The 19,049-nt window shown below is 39.0% G+C and overlaps 1 protein-coding gene across 2 annotated transcripts; it reads right to left on the bottom strand.

Moving 5' to 3' along the window:
* Positions 1–868: 868 nt before the first annotated feature.
* LRRC3B (leucine rich repeat containing 3B) lies at positions 869–14,390 on the bottom strand. Of its 2 annotated transcripts, none has more exons than XM_019536147.1 (2): positions 12,072–14,390; positions 869–1,996 (listed from the first exon to the last, which is right to left on the bottom strand). In XM_019536147.1, exon 1 carries the CDS (start codon positions 13,547–13,549, stop codon positions 12,770–12,772), a length of 780 nt encoding a protein of 259 aa, XP_019391692.1. In that variant the 5' UTR covers positions 13,550–14,390; the 3' UTR covers positions 869–1,996; positions 12,072–12,769. The 2 variants fall into 2 exon arrangements, with proteins under 2 accessions (XP_019391692.1, XP_019391688.1); XM_019536143.1 differs by lacking the exon at positions 869–1,996 and adding an exon at positions 8,006–8,485.
* Positions 14,391–19,049: the final 4,659 nt, after the last annotated feature.

Raw genomic sequence — 19,049 nt, 5'->3', positions numbered from 1 at the left:
ACGCAAACTACCAGGTACAGTACAACATGATTTAAGGAAAATTGTGGGCATGTTTAATGACTCTTTTCTCCCCTTGCATGGAAAAGTACATACTGTGTACTGGGGGTGATGCATGCTTAGCTATCCTAGCACAGATTACATTGGTGCTGTTGGAACATTATATATCCAGCATAATTGCAGGAATTTCCTTCCTGACAGCAAAATTACTGTTTCTGGACAGCTGCACTGTGTGCAAAGACTGTTTTCTCTACACACTGATGTTCCTTTTCAAAGGAGCAGATTGCTATGCTTTGCTAGGGTGAGAAACAGAACGGGGAGAAAGCAAAGGAAAGAAGACCCAAAGCAATGGAGATGAGCAGTGAAGTAGAGCTTTTCCCAGATCTTGCCAATCTCTCAAATTTTCTGGAGAGGGATTTCAGGACCTACACAACAGACATGCTTGTTGCCACCCTGAGTCCCCATGCCCCCTTGCAACCTGCCTTGATTCCATCTAATACCTAGATTTTTCACTGACTTCTCCAAGCATCCCAGTCACCCCAATTCCCACATGTTGACCTGGTTCTTTCCCAATTCCTACTCCCTTCAGTGGACCCTGAAGGGATAGACTTCTGTTAGCTCTCACCTTGTTGAACAGCGTATCTCAGACTGAGAGTGACGTAGACAGTATGTAAGTGCTGATGGTGAGGTGGTACAATTCCACACTACTGCTGCTGCTCTTGCGGGGGGCACAACTCTGCACTGATGCAGCCACTGCTGCCGGGTGTTGGGTCCAACCAGGCTGCAGCTCCATGCCCTACCATTGGCACAGATATCATGTGCCACCACCACCCCCACTGCTGCTGGGCCCTGGCTCTGGACAACCCCATTCCTCACTGTGGTGCAGAAATCTGGGGGGGGGGGGCACATGCCCCCTGACACATCACCAACGGGGAGTGACATGCATGTAGCTGAACAAAATTTGGCAGCTCTGAATTTCTATGGTTTGGAGCCCTTCTGCATCCACCAACAAAAAATGCTGACAAGGGTCCAAGGAAATAAGACTTCATCCTCAATACTTAGTTGAATATTGCCTAGAGACAGAATGCCATGGAGTAGGACTGGTGATGCTGGAAACACTGACTTTCTCACCTTATGGTCCAGTAGATGAAGCAGGTGTGGAAAGTTAGCAGGCTAAGGAAGAGGCATGATGTACAACACTTGGCAATTGAGTACTTCTCTGTTATGGGAATGCAAGTAATGGCTTAAGTCAAGGGTTGTCAACCAGGGGTACACGTACCCCTGGGGGTACTTGGGAATGCCCCAGGGGGTATGTGGCAGTGGCACAGAGAAGTGGGGCCCTCAGCATTTTGCGCTGCTGTGTACCATGTGCCACTTGCACTTTTGTTTTTGCTGGCACCAAGTGCTGTGTGTTGCCAACACCTTGGTTTTTTCCCAACCCCTCTCCCCAGTCGTCAATCGGCTGCTGGGAGACTCCCCGCTTCTCAACTGGCCACTGTGGGTACAAATGACCAAAAAAGGTTGAAACCCCTTGGCTTAAGTTATTGCACCATCACTTCTACTCTGGGAACATTCCACTCGGGATGACAACATTAAAGAGAGTGAAAAGTTTACATTGCAGTGTAAATATTTGGAACATCAAACTGATACTGGAGCATTAGACTTTTGTGACTAGTAACTCTGCTCCCTGGCAAGCCCATGTACCACTTTCCATTGTAATTAGTGCCTTTTGCCTCCTGTTCATTTGTATACATTCTAATCCATAATTTGCAACTGAACAGGAGCCTGAGGCCTTGGTCTGGTAAAAACCAGTGGAGCTTCCACAAAAAAGGCTGAGAACTGATGTCTTGAACAATGTTCATGTGGAGCAGCTCCATCAGCTCTGCAAGTAAGAAAGCTTTCTGCACTCTTTCAAGCATCCACTAGGCTGCAGAGAACCTTCTGCAGCCAGCTTTTCATCTTGCGAGTTGTTTTCTTGACTTAGGTTTCAATCCAACACCTATGGCAGAAAGAACACAGGCATCAGGGACCTAATATTGTACTACCATTATATTTTAGAAGAATATGAACAGTTGTAACCCATGTGCCTTTACCAGCTAAAAACTAACTGTGTTATTTATATTTACAATCATTTCTGTGTTGTGTCAAAACAAAACCTAAAGGCAGAAGAAAGAAAAGCAGTTTAATACTGATTAAAGAATGTTATGAATATAAAACATATTTAAGCACCGCAGGTTTTCAGTAATAACAATTGGGTGTGAATGACTCACTTTTCTAAATAGACAGCATCTGTCCACTGTTCAAGTGAAGTGCTCATTTATTACTGCAATGAATGGTTTGAGGGAGGAAACAGCATGAGTGTCAGCCATCTTCCAGGTCATTCTTGCAAAGGTAAACTGTATCCATTTTGCTCACTTCAGCAGTACTGTTGACAAAGGGCACACTGCCATTCAATAGCAGTGTGACTGGAAAAATACCAGGGAATACAAGTATTTCAATAATAGCTGGTACCTCCCACTCTCCTGCGGGCCACACAAATTTTGCTGATAAAGTAACATTGTGGGTGGTGTGGACTCAACTATAATCCACTGTCAGATGCTACTAAAAAGCTTCCATCTTATTTGACTACAGATCCTATAATCCAAAGAAAAAAATTTCCATTACACATTGTTCCCATAAATGTCAGTGTGTTCCTGCCTCTGAAAGGACACCCTCTAAGGGCCAATTTCAAATATGTTCTTTAGGTATTTAGGTATCTAGGTTGTAGCTGTATTGGTCTAGAGGAAAAAGCAATCCTGGTAGAGGTGATATCTTTTATTAGAGCAACAAGATTTTTGCAAAAAAAAAAAATTGAATTGCAAAAGCTTTTGGGCACAAACACCCTTCATTAGGCATTGGAAAAAAGATTGTAAAAGTTAGGTATTTAATGGTACTTAGTCAGCATTTAGCTGTCTAAGTTTTCAAAGAGTAATTTGAACTGCCTCTGCTCTTGCAGTCAGAAAACACATGAGGTGCTTCCATGCTGGAGCTGGTGTGCCTAAAGCTACAGGTATAGCTGGTGTGACTAAAGGTGTTTTTGAGCCTGTTTGGAAGCTTTTGAAGTGGTTTTCCTAGGTGCAGCATAGCCACTAATTTCTGGCGAAGCTTGGTGGCTATTTAAACAGTTGATGGAAGGCATTTGAACTCTGTGCTAGTCCCTGAGAAGGCCCTGGCTACTAGGCACAGGTTGAAAAGGCTAAATTCCACTCAGACCAGTGTGTTGCCCACTTTTGCATAATAGCAAAAACATGTTATCAGACAGTGGGAGACCTTGATATACTACCTCCAGTATTACAAATGATGCCTAATTCATAGAAGAGAAACAAATGGTCCAATGCTTTTTACAGATTGTTTTGGGTAAAAACAATTTCTTAAATTATATACTTTTCAACAGATGGGTTGCACAAAATAGCTACAGTTTTCCTTTAATTGCAGAACTTCTAGTTAAAATATAGCACATTCCAATCCACACTCGCTTTATCCACGAGACAGTCTTTTAAAGAAAACTTCCATAGATATGCTGCATTTCATTTTGTGCAGAATGTCTTAATTTCAGGCAATACCAGAGACCTTGGAAAAAAATAGCAAATATATTCCAAATACTCATTTTTCCAGCAAAGTCCATCAACAGTAGCAAGATAAAACAAATGAGACAGTTGCAGGCGAAACATAGAAGCATCTAACAAGAATGTTAAAATAAAAGGTTATGTAACTTTAAGTCTAATTAAGATAACAGTAAATATAAACAATATCTTAAGATTTTAAAAGGTTTTTTTTTAAAGCTAAAATTGCCAAGGTAGCAGACAAATGACTATCATCTTCATCCTGAGCATCAAACTGGTTGTACCATAGGTGAATGGTTTTCTAGTATTCTAAGGCTGGCATAAATCACTTTGACAGAAGCAGCCTTGAAGCAGATTTAACCTGCTTTTTGGGATTCTGCATCATATGGAAATCTCCAGCTGGTGCAATTGGCTCTAAAGGAGTCCCCTGCAGTCCCAGGTATAAGGAGTATACCCGTAGAAAATGGGCTTGGGCAGAGCCTTGCAGCCTCTGGTGAACTTCTAGATGTTAGGGTGGTTCATGGAGATTATAGATAGCTGAGGGCCACATTATATATGACTGGTTCTGTCTCTACTAGACCAGAGCAAAAGCAAAAGATCTTTGTGCTGCTTCTCCCAACCAGAGTTTAAACAGGCACTGTAATACCTAGGCCTAGAATCCAGTTTATGAGATTCTAAATTACCCCATTTTCTTGCGTACCACATGCCCCCAAAAAAGACATTCACCCCCTTTTTGGGGAGAATGAAGAAAAAAAAGATTTTTGTGGAGTTATAGTTAGCCATAAGCTGAAACTGTAACTACTGCTGAAGAGAGAACTCCATTGGCAAATCTAGGATTTTGAACCAAGCTGAACCAGCCTGCAGGGCTTTGCAGTAAGGGAGGAGAGACCAGAAGAACAAGCAGCAAAACTGCCAAATAAAGAATAGTGGAATGACAAGACCATTAAAAAGGAGAGGGGGTCATTAGCACTTGTGGAGCAGGAATCAGGTAGATTACAATGAGCCATGCGGACAATCTACTTTCTCAGTACTTTAGAACAGAAAAATCAACTCTATCACCTTTGATCTGCCTCTATTGGACTCTACCCCTCCCACCATAAGAAGGAAAAGAAAAAGCAGTCATCTTACAGTATCTCCAAGCTTTTATTCTGGGCAGAAAAATCAGCTTCCCTGATCAAAATATGCACCCCAATTTTGGAAGGCTAATTTCTAGGGGGAAGGTGCATGTGGCATAAGAGTAAATGCAGTAACTTTAGTATGATTGTACTTGATGGAGAAATACTTTTCCCACTTTAATATCTTTAATGAGCTTAATGGAAAACTAGCAAAAAAGTTTGGTTGCTGTGTTTGTTTAATTATTTTCTACTGCCTTGAACTGTCTTAACTGAATCCTAAAGAATTGAATTCTCACCCATCATTTCAGTAAATGCCACTTAGAACTAAATTTATAATAGTCTTTGAAGAAAACAAATGTCAGCGTGATTTAACGAGGAACATTAAGCACCAGTAAGTCACAGAACACAATGTTTTTGCCTCAAAGGTGATCAGTAAAAGAAACAAAAATAGTCATGCTGATTTTTGCTCACTTGTGCAGAAGTGAGAAAAAAAGGGTCTAGAGTTTTTATCTTTTAACTTTTCCCTCCCCTTGCTTGTTTTTACATTAGAAATTCAAATTATAACTACTTTGGAAGACTTCATGATCCAGTCTGTGCATTTAGACAAATGGCTTAAAACTTGGATTTTACTTTATCCCAACATCAATTTTATTTGGTCATAAAGATGCACTGGAAATTGAAAGCAGGTTTATTCAAGATTCAACACTGTTCCTTCAAGTAAGGAAATCAATGACAATGAGTATACGACATCAAATACGAGCTTCCAAAATCCAAAGACTTTAAAATTCTCTAGTACTTTACTATTTAAGTCTACCTGCAGTAGAGAGGGCCGAGAATATTGTCTCTAGCATTCTGGAGTCTTTTGTTGATTCTGTCCTTTTTAAAATGTGCCATATTCACATTTAGAGACATCTTAAGAAAATTTCTCCATGGAGAATAAAATAAACGCATAAAATCTCACAGTATTAAGTAACACTGTCTGCATCTATATGAGAGGCTGACTGCACAGTTGTTACTGCACAGTCATTTAGTACCTGCATCCACAAGTACTAAATATCCGGACAATAATTAGTGTTACTATGAAGTAGCATCCCCAAATTGTTTTTTGGTCACACTGACTGTGCAGTAGCTTATTACTACTGTGCAGTAGCATTGTGTCACACTTTGTGCCACATGATGATACTGTGCAGTAGTAACAAGCTACTATGCAATCAGTGTCTCATGTAAATGCAGCCATTGAGTTTATATCAGTGCCTAGAACCTGATAATTAACAAGCGGAAAAGTATAAATAGATACTATTTTCAAGTATGATAATATTCATGAGCTTTTAGAAATTTTAAAAAAAGGTTAAAAGACCTATTGTTACTGGTGTTCTTTTAAATTGCATTCCTTTTTTTCCAAACCAGTACCAATAGAACCATTAATAGGCAGCTTTTTGATGCTTTAGTATAAGAGCTAGAGGGCTGAACTCAGAGCTCCAGGTAGAAATACCCTGAACTATCCCAATCTCAATTTGTTTTCTTTCATGTCTCACACAGCTGATGTCAGGACTGTAGGGGGGCTGGAGGGAGGAAGAGCCTTAAAAGCTGTGACTTTAAAGACATAGCAGGTAACACAGTTGCATGTGTCTAGTTTGCAAAACAAAATGTTTCCAAGTTTGAGTGGATGAGATGAATTCTATTCAGAACATTCAGTGAGGTTCATGTTCTTTACGCATACACAGAAGCCAGTGGGAAATAATAAATGGAGACAAATAAAACAGGTAAGTATCTATTCATGCATGGGAAGGCAAACACCTACTTAAGATATTTATACAGTGCAATATGTAGAGCATATATTTAACGTTGATTTAAAAGTTACCCTACATGACTTTTCTGTTTTAAATACAAAATAAACAAAGGAAAACACTGGATTTTTCTATGACAGTTGTCATAGAGATTTCTCTTACAGATTAAAAATTCTCTTTTTCTCTTGAAAACTTACAATAAGCAAAAGATATTTATTTATTAAAACACAAAACTTTAAAGCATTATAACTGGCTTGTGGGAGTCCCACCTTTTTGGATGGGTCACAAACATGGCCAATACAACTTTCAGATAAAGCACCTGGTGTGGCCAATGGGAGACTCCAAGTTCCTTTCCTATAGTTACATGCTGAAAAGAAGGCAGCTATCATTCCTTGAGTGAGGAATCCACATGAATGGTAACTGCTGGAATGTCATAGTGCTGTTGGCACTTTGAATCGGAGAAGAAATACAAATGAGAGAGAGAATTTTGCTCTTACTGGGCCACACTTCCACTCCACACTTTGAAAGTGTCCTTGTTCACTAAATGACTTCATGACTTTGTGCTGTTTCATGAGAAGAAACATGGAGCACAGTGGTTTGACTTCTGTTCCTATCCAGATACATCTCTTTTCCTTAACGCTTTAGTCTGGGAAATAAGTCCTTATTGTCCCAGCTGTGATGCTCATTGATCAAGTTTAGATACTCATACACACCCGCCCATCCACCCACAAATATATGATATAATACCACACCTTCTTACATCACTTAGCAGTTCTGACAGCACATTTCTTAATTAGTTCTCCTTCACAGGTTCTTAAATGAAGGGCAAGAAGTCACTAGGCAGTCATGCATAATCAGTATCTCTTTAGACTGCATTATTATTATAGCATTCCAAATGAAAGTTGCACATGAAAGGTGATTTGCAAATGACGTTATGAAAATCCCTGCCATATCAAAACAATGATGGTTCCTTTAGTCTAGCAAGGACAATTCAGCATAAATCTAATAATTCTTTCCAACCACCATTTTCTGTTTTTTACCTATTGAACCCTCCTTGGAAAAACAGCTTGTACTCTGCTGGTGACCTCTCAGCCATCACAAAGCTCTTCAGAAACCCGTCAATAGAGGATCCGGTGCATTAAAAAAAAGATTACCACACAGTTTTCCGTTTTTTCCCCTTTAGAGTTTATATCATACTGATGGCAGTCTCAGAATCCTTTTAAGAAACAGTCAAATTTGATCTACTTTGATCTACAAAGCAACACATTGACATCCAACATAAGGATTCTTTCCTCTCCAAGGACGACCACTTCCAGAAGCCAGTTACTTATGCCACTTCTATGGGTCCTACCTCTATTTTCTACTTCCACAGTATGGAAGTTTGGGTTTGACCAGGTTTCAAAAATAAAATTAAAAATTAAGCAGGGTTCAAAGATAATCTCTCTCTCCTAGATAACTAAAAAAAAAAGCAGCCTGTGAAATGTTTTACATTGTATTTTTTAAAAATAAATTGCAGTAAAAAAGCCTGACGATTTAATATTAAAAATAAGCACATCTGGCAGTTAGCTAATCCTGTATAAAAATAGAATCAAACAAATTATGCCCTGGTGGATAAAATACACAGGATATGCTTAAACCACAGGGCCCTAAATACCTGCTTGTAGTACTCATCACTACACACGATAAACATTAGAAAATGGTCATTGGACATTGTGAGATAAGAATCAGCAGTTGTATAAAAATATCCTTAAGTTATCACTTCCCTCTAGGTACAAAAGTCCAAGGACACAAATTAGGCCTCTGGCAGCTTCCCTCCAGCAGCAACAGATCTGAAGTAACACGGCCATGGAGAGAGAGTGCCATGGTCAAGGAGATTCCACTTCATGGGTTTTCTCTTACAGGACAGTTATGGTCAGAAAAGTGACTTCATGCAAACAGCTTCTTCATATTCAACAGACCTTCTGCCCTCTTTTGCATTTCTTTTCTGTAAAATAAGCAGATGTGACTCAAATGGAATTTTTAGAGCTACTGGCCTCCCTGAGACTGCCCAGCTAGAGAGAACGGGTTTTCTTTTCCTTGCCAGCTACATTCCATTTGCAGCATTTTTATATGGTTTGTCTGAGATAGCTCTGCTTGAATTTTTGGACCTTACTTTTCAGTACTGGCATTTAAATAAAGGGCACCTTTTTACTTATAGCCATAGTAAATTTGATACAGAATCCATTCAGGAAGAATCAATATGAGACCACCTGCACAAAGCCTTTTTGCAAAGCACAGTGTAACTTCATTTGCATGCTGGAGGGGAGATTGCAAAAAGAGAGTAAGATCTCGATTTAAAATTATAGCAGTGCCAGGACCAGTTTTCTGGAGACTGAATTGTACATACTACAGAAAGGAGGAGGAAGAAATAAAAGGAAAGGGGTTTGTGTAGTTACAGATTTGTGAAGAGAGGAAAACAGAGGGAAAAAACCTGCACAGTACTATCTGCTGGACTGAAAGACTTTTACAATTGTCTAACAAGGTTTGGTGAGACCTTTGCTATTTTGCTGTTCAAACGATTTCTTTTCATAGTATACCAAAACTGTTCAATATAAATTTATACATAAAAGAGTTGAGCTACATATTAGTCCTGTGTCTTCAGTTCACTGAATTTTGTTTTCCTTTCCCCAAAGATTCTCAAAAGTATTTTATTTCAATATACTGCTGGGTGATGCAGCAATAAAAACATGGCAAAACCTAGATGGCTTCAGTGAAATCACACCAGAGGTAAATTTAGCCTGACATTTTCCTGGCAATATGGATGGTCTGCCTTAAGAGGCACATCGTATTTTGACATGCTTTTGTACATGAGCACACAATTTTATCTGTTTTCTTCAGATGCATTATTTGAATTTCTCCCTATCACTCTGAGTTATTTCTATAACCTGTTTCAAGCTTGCAGCAGTAATGAGAATGGATGTGGAATCCAAGTGCAGTAAAAAAACCTTTGCAAAAGGACACAAACCTCTAACAATTCAGCCAAATGGTATGTGTCTAAATTAACCTGGATTGCTCTGTAAAATTTCCTTTATCAATAGATCTATTAAAAGAATCAATGTTGCTAGCTTAACAGATGGCAGCTTGATCTCTTGAAAAAACAGCAACATTTAGAATGCCTAATAATTCAGTAACTGTCCAAAACTGATCCACTAAAGATGCCTAAAAATGTAACGGGCCAAGTATGTACGCAGAGAATTGCTGAATGGGAATAGCAAGAGCTCAGGATTCAGCCCCAGAATCATTCATGCATGCTTTCCAACCAAATTAAGAAGCAGAAGTTCTTTTTTTTCCCTTTTGTCAACTATGTCTACATTCATTTTATTTTAGAGATTACTTTCTTTCAAACAACAACTCAGATAAAGAGAGTTAATAAACCTCCTCAGAAGGCATAAACAATCTTGAGCTCCATAGATTTTACAAGAATATAAAATGTGCTTTAACAGAATTAATTGATGTTCTTATAATCCTAGGGGAGAAACAGCCATTTTGTTGTTCAATACACTTTGTTTCTTTCAACACAATGCTTTTTTAAATCTAAAGTCTGTAGAGATTTAACTCTCTATGGCCACAAATCTTTCCAGGCTCAGGAAAATTGGACCCATAAGGGCCCTTTTTTACTGCTTTATTTTGATGACAGACAACAGGAATGCATTCTGATAAATTTGTTTAGCATGACAAAAAGGAAACCATGATGCTTTCAAAGGCCACAAAAAGGCTTCCCATTTTTATGAGAAAAAAAACCCATGGGAGCTGGAGCATACACACAGTTTGGAGAACACACGGGCAAGCTCTGCAGCCAGAAGGCACTAAAAGGCTGATTCATCACCCCACCTTTACCAGAACCCATAACTTGAGATCCCGTCCGCTCCCCTACCTGGGGAGGGGACAAGGTTCCTCCCCACCCTGCTCACAGGGATCCCTGACACTCGCCCCCCAAGACATGCTGTCAGGGGGTCAGTGCTCTCCCTCCTTTGTGAGAAAAGAAAACAAAGGACAGTGGGATTCTGGTCGTCCTCAACACCCAAGGGAAGCACAGCCATTGCAATTAGTGAAGGAAGGGAGAGTCCTTCCTGTTGGGAAGAGGTAGAACTTTTTTATGGAAAAGCCGTTTTTCTTTTGCAAAAAAAGCCCTTGAACAGCTGCATGCTCTCATTTTGTAGGCATTTCTTTTGGCACGAATGTAGGGCACCTATACATGTGCAGCGAGGCTGCTCTGATGCACTGTAATTGCAGCACATTGGAGCAGACGTGATTAACCGAGTCTGCGGAAGCACAGTAATTACTGCGCTCCAGCAAACTCCAACATCATGTGAATTAGCGTCCCTGCACTGAAAAATGCCAGTGGGGGCGTTTTAACAAAAGCTTGTTCAACGAGCTTTAAAGCTTCCCCACCACCAGTTTTCAGTGTGGGAGGCTGATGCATGAGATGCATGAGATGCTTTAATTAGAGCAGCTCTCGGAGTCACTCTAATTAAAACACCTCCCTCCCCCCCACCACTTCCAAAGCATATGTATAAACACCAATAGCATATGTAGGCGACCAAAGACCACAGAACTTTAAAATGTTTAAGTTATATGCAAGGCTGAGACTATCTTTGTGAACTTGATAGATTCCTAACTAGTTATCAAAGCAAAAAATCTAAAAATAATCAGTCTAATATATATGTATATCTTAAAACAAACAGAATGTACAATATATTAATTTTCCTGTCTTCCCTTTTAAACACAATGGCCAACATTTCCATACCCAGTGTGCAGTAGTTCAGAAAAAAACCCAAACTTGTTCTTTGGCATTATCTGGAATCTGTTCTTTTTAATGTTACTTTAAAATATGGTATGTCCTATATATTACAGCAATTGTGCTCAATCAGGATGTAGTAGCATTTTGGGTGTTTACATTGACAAGCGGAGTATTTTTTCCAGCCATTTGGGAGACAGCTTGCAGTAAGGGGGCGTAAGGTGCAGATTACTTCTTGTATCCTGGCTCAACTTTGCTGGCTGGAGTGTGAAGTGGGATAGAGCAAAATCTTCATCTACCCCACACTCCCATCTGCCCACAGGTGTCGAAAGGAGCAGAACTGTCCCAGAGAGACTGCTGTTCTCCCTTGCACAGATTCTTTTCATGCTCGTATTTTATAACCCCGTAATGGAAGGGTGTTGTGGGGGGAAACACAAGTGGATTTGCTATCTGTTTTAGGGCTCTATATGCCTCCCCTTGCTCAGGGTTAGTGGTAAAATGACCAATGACCCCTGTCTCCTCCTCAAACAGTAGGCTTTTTAGGACCAGGATCCTGCCTCATTTTTTTATTTGCTTTTCTATGGTAAAGGAACTAACCTATTTCTGGAAACAGTGAATGTATTAAGTACCTATATAAATTTAAAAGCACAGATTGCAGTTCTCACAGATATATCAGCATGTGACTACAGATACTTTGATTCATTTAATCAGTTCCCACAAATATTTAAATATATTTTATCAGTGCTTTTGGTTTGGTCTGACACTATTCACTCCACATCTCACTGGTACTTACGTATCTGTCCCACTGTTGTGGTGTCCTGAAGCACAGGCTTCTTCACTTCTGCCGCTCCTTAGCTCAGTCAAAACGCAACTCACGGCTTCATCATGTCTTCAGCTTCTTAAGCCCATTAGAACTTTATGGGCTGACTGCCTACCTGCTCTCCCCACATCCATTCCCCTTTACTTTTAGAAGGCAAACAACAAGAGGGCTACTCATTAGCTCTTCACTTGATTCCCCGGGAGTAAATCATGTGCAGCCCCTGGGTGTGAACTGGAGCTCCTGGGATTCTCCTTCTATAAAAACTGTTAGGACTCACAGCATCATTACTATCTTTAACCTCATAAATACTGACAAACCAAACAGGTTCAGTCACTAAACAGGTTCCTGATGAATAAATTACTCTGTTTTATATGGTTCAAAGTTAAGCTTTTATTTGGTTTTAAATTAAAAAAATAAATTTTGTTATTAAATAGTGGAATGGGTCTAACTAATGTTTACATATTAGTTTACTTGCTCTAGAATACCACCAGAGAAACAATTAAGGTATACCACCCAAACAAAAATCTCCTTTAGAAAGATCAACAGTGGCATAAATTCAGGTAAACTGAAAAAGTCTTAAATGTTTACAATGAATGTTAGAAGTAAACCTCTGGTTTTAGTGTCATCCAAATCTAATTTCCATCTCAAAGTCAGTCAGTATATTCAGGATACTATACCACAGTGCTAATGTCATCAGCTTCTTCTGGTTTCTTTTGCCTGCTTGGCAGGGATTTCAAGTACTCAAGGTGCCTCCTTGCATCCTCTTGATTTTGTCGCACATAATAAACCACATAAGAGATCACCATGGTGAACCAGCCAAACATGGTGACTAACATGGCATAATCAGTAGTTTTTTTAGGAAGATTACAGAGGTCAGCATCATTGGCAGCATTGAGGAATGGTCTCCCAGCATGTTCATCTAACACAGAAGTCTTACAGATGACATTGTTGGCTGTCTCATGGTTGGAAGCCATGCTCCTCAAGACCTGCTGCAGCGTACAGTCACAGTGCCAAGGATTGTTTGCAATTCTGGCTCTGGCTTTTAAGTTATTGAATGCATTTTTGTGCACACTTTGAATCCGGTTGTCGGACAAGTCCAGAGTCTGCAAGGTTTCTGCCACCCCCTTAAAGGCATGTTCATCTATAAATTCAATGCCATTTTTAGATAAATTGAGGACTCTCAGTTGATGCAAGTCCTTAAAAATTTCATTTGGGATGGATGTTATCTGGTTGGAGTCCAAATAAAGTAAGACTGTTTCTGGAGGAAGATCTCTGGGTATTTCCTTGAGATTTGCATTGCTACAACTGACATTTAAGCCTCCAGAATGAGAACAAAGGCAGCCTTTTGGGCACATACTGGCAGAATGAAAGCACAGTATCATGAGGACAAAACTTTGTAAGAGCAGACACATGGAGAGGGAACGAGTTAACCACAGGTCTACCAAATGCATGCTGGGGTGTCAGCATAATCATATGACCATTGCTCATTTACCCAACAGTGGTCATAAAGGATTCTGAAGAGCCAAAGCGTATCTTCATTTTCTTCAGTTGAATGAGTAGAAACAGATTACCACATATACCTCTTCATAGCCAATATTCTTCTTCTTAGAAATACACCTAGAGAAAGAAGGGGAAAAAATGTCCTCAGATCATAAAATACAAACAAAATTAGCTCATTTAAAGGGAAATAAATGTGGTCTAATTGAAAGGCTCTACTATAGGAAACGCTCTTACTTTATCAGCACGCAGGGGGATTTACCAGAATAACTCCTATTAGCATCAATCTGAGTTTAGTAAACAAGTCCCCAGAACATGTTTACGAGGATAGACTAGGATAGTTCTGAACTGCAAAGGTTTGGTCTTAATGCCAGACAGTTATTTCAGGAGACAGTCATTTGTTTTTATCCCAGACTTTCTAAAACAATAGCCATAAAACTTAATTACATTTTCCCCCTCTTACAGCAGCAGACCCATTAATAGAATTTATAGTTGGACAACAGCAACAGTAAAAAATAAGTCAGGTATTTCCGTGGTAAATGACCGTATCTTGAAATGACCCATATTCTTTTAACCCCAAATTAAAGTATTTCATGGAGGACTAATTTTTACTCAACGAATGTACTAATGAAAGTTATTTAGTCCAAATATTACTGGAGGTTACAGCGCAACTCTACCTTTTGTATTTACATCCTCCTCCATCCAGTTTTTACTAAATGTTCTACTGAATGCTAATGTAGTTCACAATATTTTCCCACATATTTCTGGAGCAGTGGTTCTCAAACTTTTTAGACTCAAGGCACCCCTCAGAAAATGCTAATTCTTAGCTTACATTTGTTTCTTGATTCTAGAAAAATAATAAAGCAATTTATCTTTTGCAAAGAACTCAAAAAGCCTACAAGTCAGAACGTTTTTAATACTGGTGATTCCAATTTGAAAGCTCTGGGTTTATCTTGTGAATCATGTTTACACATCTAACAGTGTTAACACTGTATGGTACCCTTAAAAGGACTTCAAAGACACCTCAAGGTGCTGTGGCACCCTGGTTGAAGCTCACTGTTCTGGAGAGATCTTTAAAAAAAGAATGTTATTTTTCATATTTCTGTTTAAAAAAGACTCATTGCATTTAATGAAAACCGACACAAAAGTAAAACAAGCAAAAAAAGACTGTTTCGGATGAACAAATCCTCACTGAGAGCGTGGTATATTCCAACAGAACATAAGAAAATTAGTTCATCTTTAAAGATGGCTTAAGAGAGATTAAATAGCCATAAGCTTTGTCATTTCATTTAATATGAAATGTTGACCTACGCAGGTTCAGACAACCTCATTTATTTCCCCCCCATTATGATAAACTAGAAACTTCTACCCAAAGCAGGCCCATTTGTTTCCAGGCACATGCTCTCTATCCTGGTAGCAGCTCATATATTTTCAAGTACAATGAATTGTATTTACATACAAATGATTTTTACATAGAGTGGAACTCACTTAAATGTGAATCCCTGCAGGGAAGGATCTGAGGGATTCCATCGGGGAAAAGAGGAAATCTGTATTGCGATCACTTCTTTCTGCAGTGATGGATTTTGCAGAATTCAGAGGCTAACTAATCGCATTTTTTGGCAGGTCACCACAACATTGATTGTCTATATTACTGAGTATTTTTAGCTCAGCTATTAAAGGTTTAGTTAACTGCTTTGCTACCATTTGACATGTCAGCTTCATTTGCACACAGCACATGTCCAGGTACTATGCATGAGTATTCCATTGCTGATTCAAAGAAGTGTCCAAACTTCAAAGGAATTGGAGAGCAGCCTCCTACAGAGCACATCTGCAAAGCTGTTACATTCATTTGCATTTGTGCTGCTTAACTGGGAGGGACTTTAGCTGGCATTTGGAATCTATAAATCACAGTTCTTGACTAAAAAATTGTATTAAATAAAATTTTTAGCTTTTTTGTGAAACTAGCACTGAAATGTAAAATCATCACACGAAGATATGAAACATGAAGATTTAAAATTAGAAGCATCTGGGTTCTCTGTCTGCAAAGGTAAACTAGGCAGCATCTACATTTAACATACATACATGTACACATATATACATATACAGTTTATATAAGATAAATTGCTTAAATTTGGGGCATATCTTAAGAATCTTCTTCTTAAGCTTATCTAATGACCTTGTCAGTACTGTGCACTGTGCTGAGACCAAGGAAGACTGAAATCTCCTATAGGTACAGAAGTCTCCTTGGCTTGTTTGCCCCCAAATGCTGAGGGAATGCTAAACGTCAGTTCTGGGTGAAGCTGACCTGAAACTGGCAGCTGCTCACTCTGACCTGTGTGGCCTTTATGCCTGTGGCTGTGGATACTGTTGAAAGTCAGCATAGGCTTCTTACCAGGACCAACCTGGTTGTCTTCTGCTTACAGCATGGAGTCAATGAGGAGGGAGGGAATCCAATTCCTCTGGTCTCATGCCTGGCATACTCTGTGGAGAGGAACTCCTGCCCTGACATTCCCCAATCACAAACATGTCGGGGCAGCCCCACTGCTCCACCGTGTAGTAGCTCAGGGGGATTTGTTTGAATATTTGCTTTAGTTTGAATATTTATTTAGTTCAAAACTTCACTGTATTGCAGTAGTATTTGGGAAAAAAAGAAATTAAATACTGTAGTACTATAATGTTTTCTGATAGGGAATGAGTCTGTTCTTCACTCTCTCTCTCTCACTCTTTAATGAACCTCTTAGAAGCAAACACATGACCCATGAAATGGCACTACCCGTTCTCAAAGGGAAAAAAACCCCTGTCTACAGAGAAAGGTGTGAGCTTATGCATCTGTGATTCAGTCAGTCTGTAAGGTACATCTCCACCTTGCCTTCTGTCTACACAAGGGAAGTATCTTGTACCAGACCCTATAAAGGGAAAGACTATAGTGTGTTGCAACTGCCTTTTCACCTGTGTTCTTTTCTGCAAAGTATTTCTTCACAAGTATATGGCCTTTTCTTCTCTTTCCTCCATGATGTGTATCATGTACTATAAACATGATCCTCGTACTGACATTAGTTCACTGATCAGGTTTGGAATCAAACGGGAGCTGTGGTCTCATTATCTACACCTTGCACAGTGCAATGTTTTATTAGTTGTAGTGGAATCCTACTGCAGTAATTTCCTACAGTGATAAGACACCTCCCTTTTCACAAAGCTCTTTCAAGTGGCACGCAGAAGTCTCAGTTGCTGATTTTATAGTGCCATAACCATTAACAGTCTGTCTGGGGATACCACTGTCTGAGGATAAGGCAGCACATTTATTACTCTGAACTGAAATGATTACTCGGAAGATCCTGGTGGAAAAACAAAGCATAAATTGAGCTTCAGCATATAACAGAGTGTACATCTACATTAATGTTTTTTCTAACATAAGTGAATACCGGTAATATGAAAGTATGGGAATTAGCTTTATGAGCTGTGAGGCAGTTGATAATTATCAATCCTTGACTGAGCACATCAAACAACATATGTGCGGCACTTCTATGATGATGCTATGGGACTACTGCTTTATGAGTGAATATTATTTATTAGAACTGTAATAATAGTTTGCATTTAACTAAGCAGGAATCATTTTAGAGAGCTATGGTCCTTCACATTTAAGATGCTAAAAGTTGTATACAGGACAATAATAGAGAGCTGCATATTCCAAAGAGAACCAAAGTTTATCCAAGAAGCAGGTTCACTAATGCTATGTTGAATTATAACAATACACCAAGGCTCAAAAGACCTATAGATTTTGCTGTCTTTCAGTCTTCCTTTTTTCTGATTTTGGCCAATGTGGTTTCAATCCTACAAAACAAACAAACAAACAAAAAACCACTACTGGAAATAAATCAATATTTCTTCTAACATAAAAAGGAGCCTTGAGATAAGCTGTATAATCTGATCAAGATTATTTAGAACATATTTTACTAAAATATGCTTGTTTTCACATTACATCCTCCTCTAAATTAACACTTCATTTTTTTCCACTAGAACTATGCATGTCCCTTATACCTCTTCCTGCATCAAAATGGGGACATGAAAGATAACCAAGTTTGTAATTTTTTGGATCAGGTACTTTTCTTTAGTGTTTTCTATAATATCTAGCACTGTTTAGTGAAAATCCCTGACTGGGGCCTATGGATATTACTGAAAAAACAAAAAATTAATATAATGAAGAAGACTGAGTAGTGTTGCACCTTGTAAACTAACTTGTTCAGAGAGCTACAAGCTCTCATAGGCTATACCTTAATTAATTTCATAGCTGTTTTATGGCATCTGATGAAGTAGGATGAACTAGTTATGAATTAATTTGCTACAGATGAGTTTATCTGTATGGTGTCACACTGACTTGTCTTCTGCCTAACTTCAGACTAACATGGCTAACTATTTCTCTCTACTTATTAATATAATGAGAAAGGTTTCAAGCCAAGCTGCTGCAAAAGGACTGTTGTTAAAAATATGAATGCATTAATAATTTCCTATAAACAGCAATTCACAATATGTTGTCCATAAAAGAGCTATTCTTATATTTAGATGTTATTTATTATCAGTAATAGAAATACTTTCAATCTTAACACCTGGTTGTTTTTGGGAATGAAGGACTAGCTGGAGAAGGTAGCCTTAGTTGCACCTTCTCCTTGTTCTCCTCTGTTTTCTGGGAGAAATCACCTCTAACTTTGAAATGTGGCTGATATACAATGTATATCTGTGCTGAAAGTAGCCACATTTGCTGCTTTAAATTTATGCAACTTTATTCATGACAAGTCATACTTGATGATTTCAGTGAGGTTATTGAAGGAGGATACTACTGCTAAACAAGAGTAAGAGTATATGTAACCAGCCCTTGAACATTACTGTACTCATTAGGACTAGAGGTAAGATTCAAAACAGGATTTAGGCAATCTAGACATTTTTTAGTTAGGAATGTTTGATTAAGCAGAGCCCCAACTAAACATTGATGCATATGAAGTGCTGTGTGATGCAGTGTTTATGTAGATGTGGACTTTAGTGACAGGAAAATGTAAGGCATCCCAATGCAATTTATACATTTTATTGAATAGGTATTTAATTAAAAAAGCATCAGCACCAAAGACAAGGACCAGAAACCAGAGCTCCCTCCCTCCGAGGAGGATGGAGGATTATGCAGCACAAAATCATATTCCCTATAGATTTCTTGCCTGATTCCATGAATTTTATACTATGGGCTATCCCATGGGCCAACTTTAAAAGGCTGGATGCTACTCTCAGGTACCCCAGCCTCTAGCTGGGCAGTCAAGGCACTTTTGTGGAAAACAAGACATGGGTTCAAACTCTCTCAGCCTGAGAAGGACCTTAAAAACAGTTTTCCCACTTCCTTGGTATGTGCTCTTGCCACTAGGGTTTCATGCCAAAGGTGGGCTGTTCCTCCTCCTCTAGCAATTAAGCCTT

Source organism: Crocodylus porosus, unplaced genomic scaffold, assembly GCF_001723895.1.
Source record: "Crocodylus porosus isolate Cpor-Errol unplaced genomic scaffold, CroPor_comp1, whole genome shotgun sequence".
NCBI classification, from domain to species: Eukaryota; Metazoa; Chordata; order Crocodylia; family Crocodylidae; genus Crocodylus; species Crocodylus porosus.
The sequence above is the reverse complement of the archived record's forward strand: the minus strand, read 5'-3'. Positions and strand labels throughout refer to the sequence as shown.

Bases quoted from the DNA above. Each gene is read 5' to 3' on its own strand.
- LRRC3B (XM_019536147.1), bottom strand. From the start codon at position 13,549: ATGCATTTGGTAGACCTGTGGTTAACTCGTTCCCTCTCCATGTGTCTG.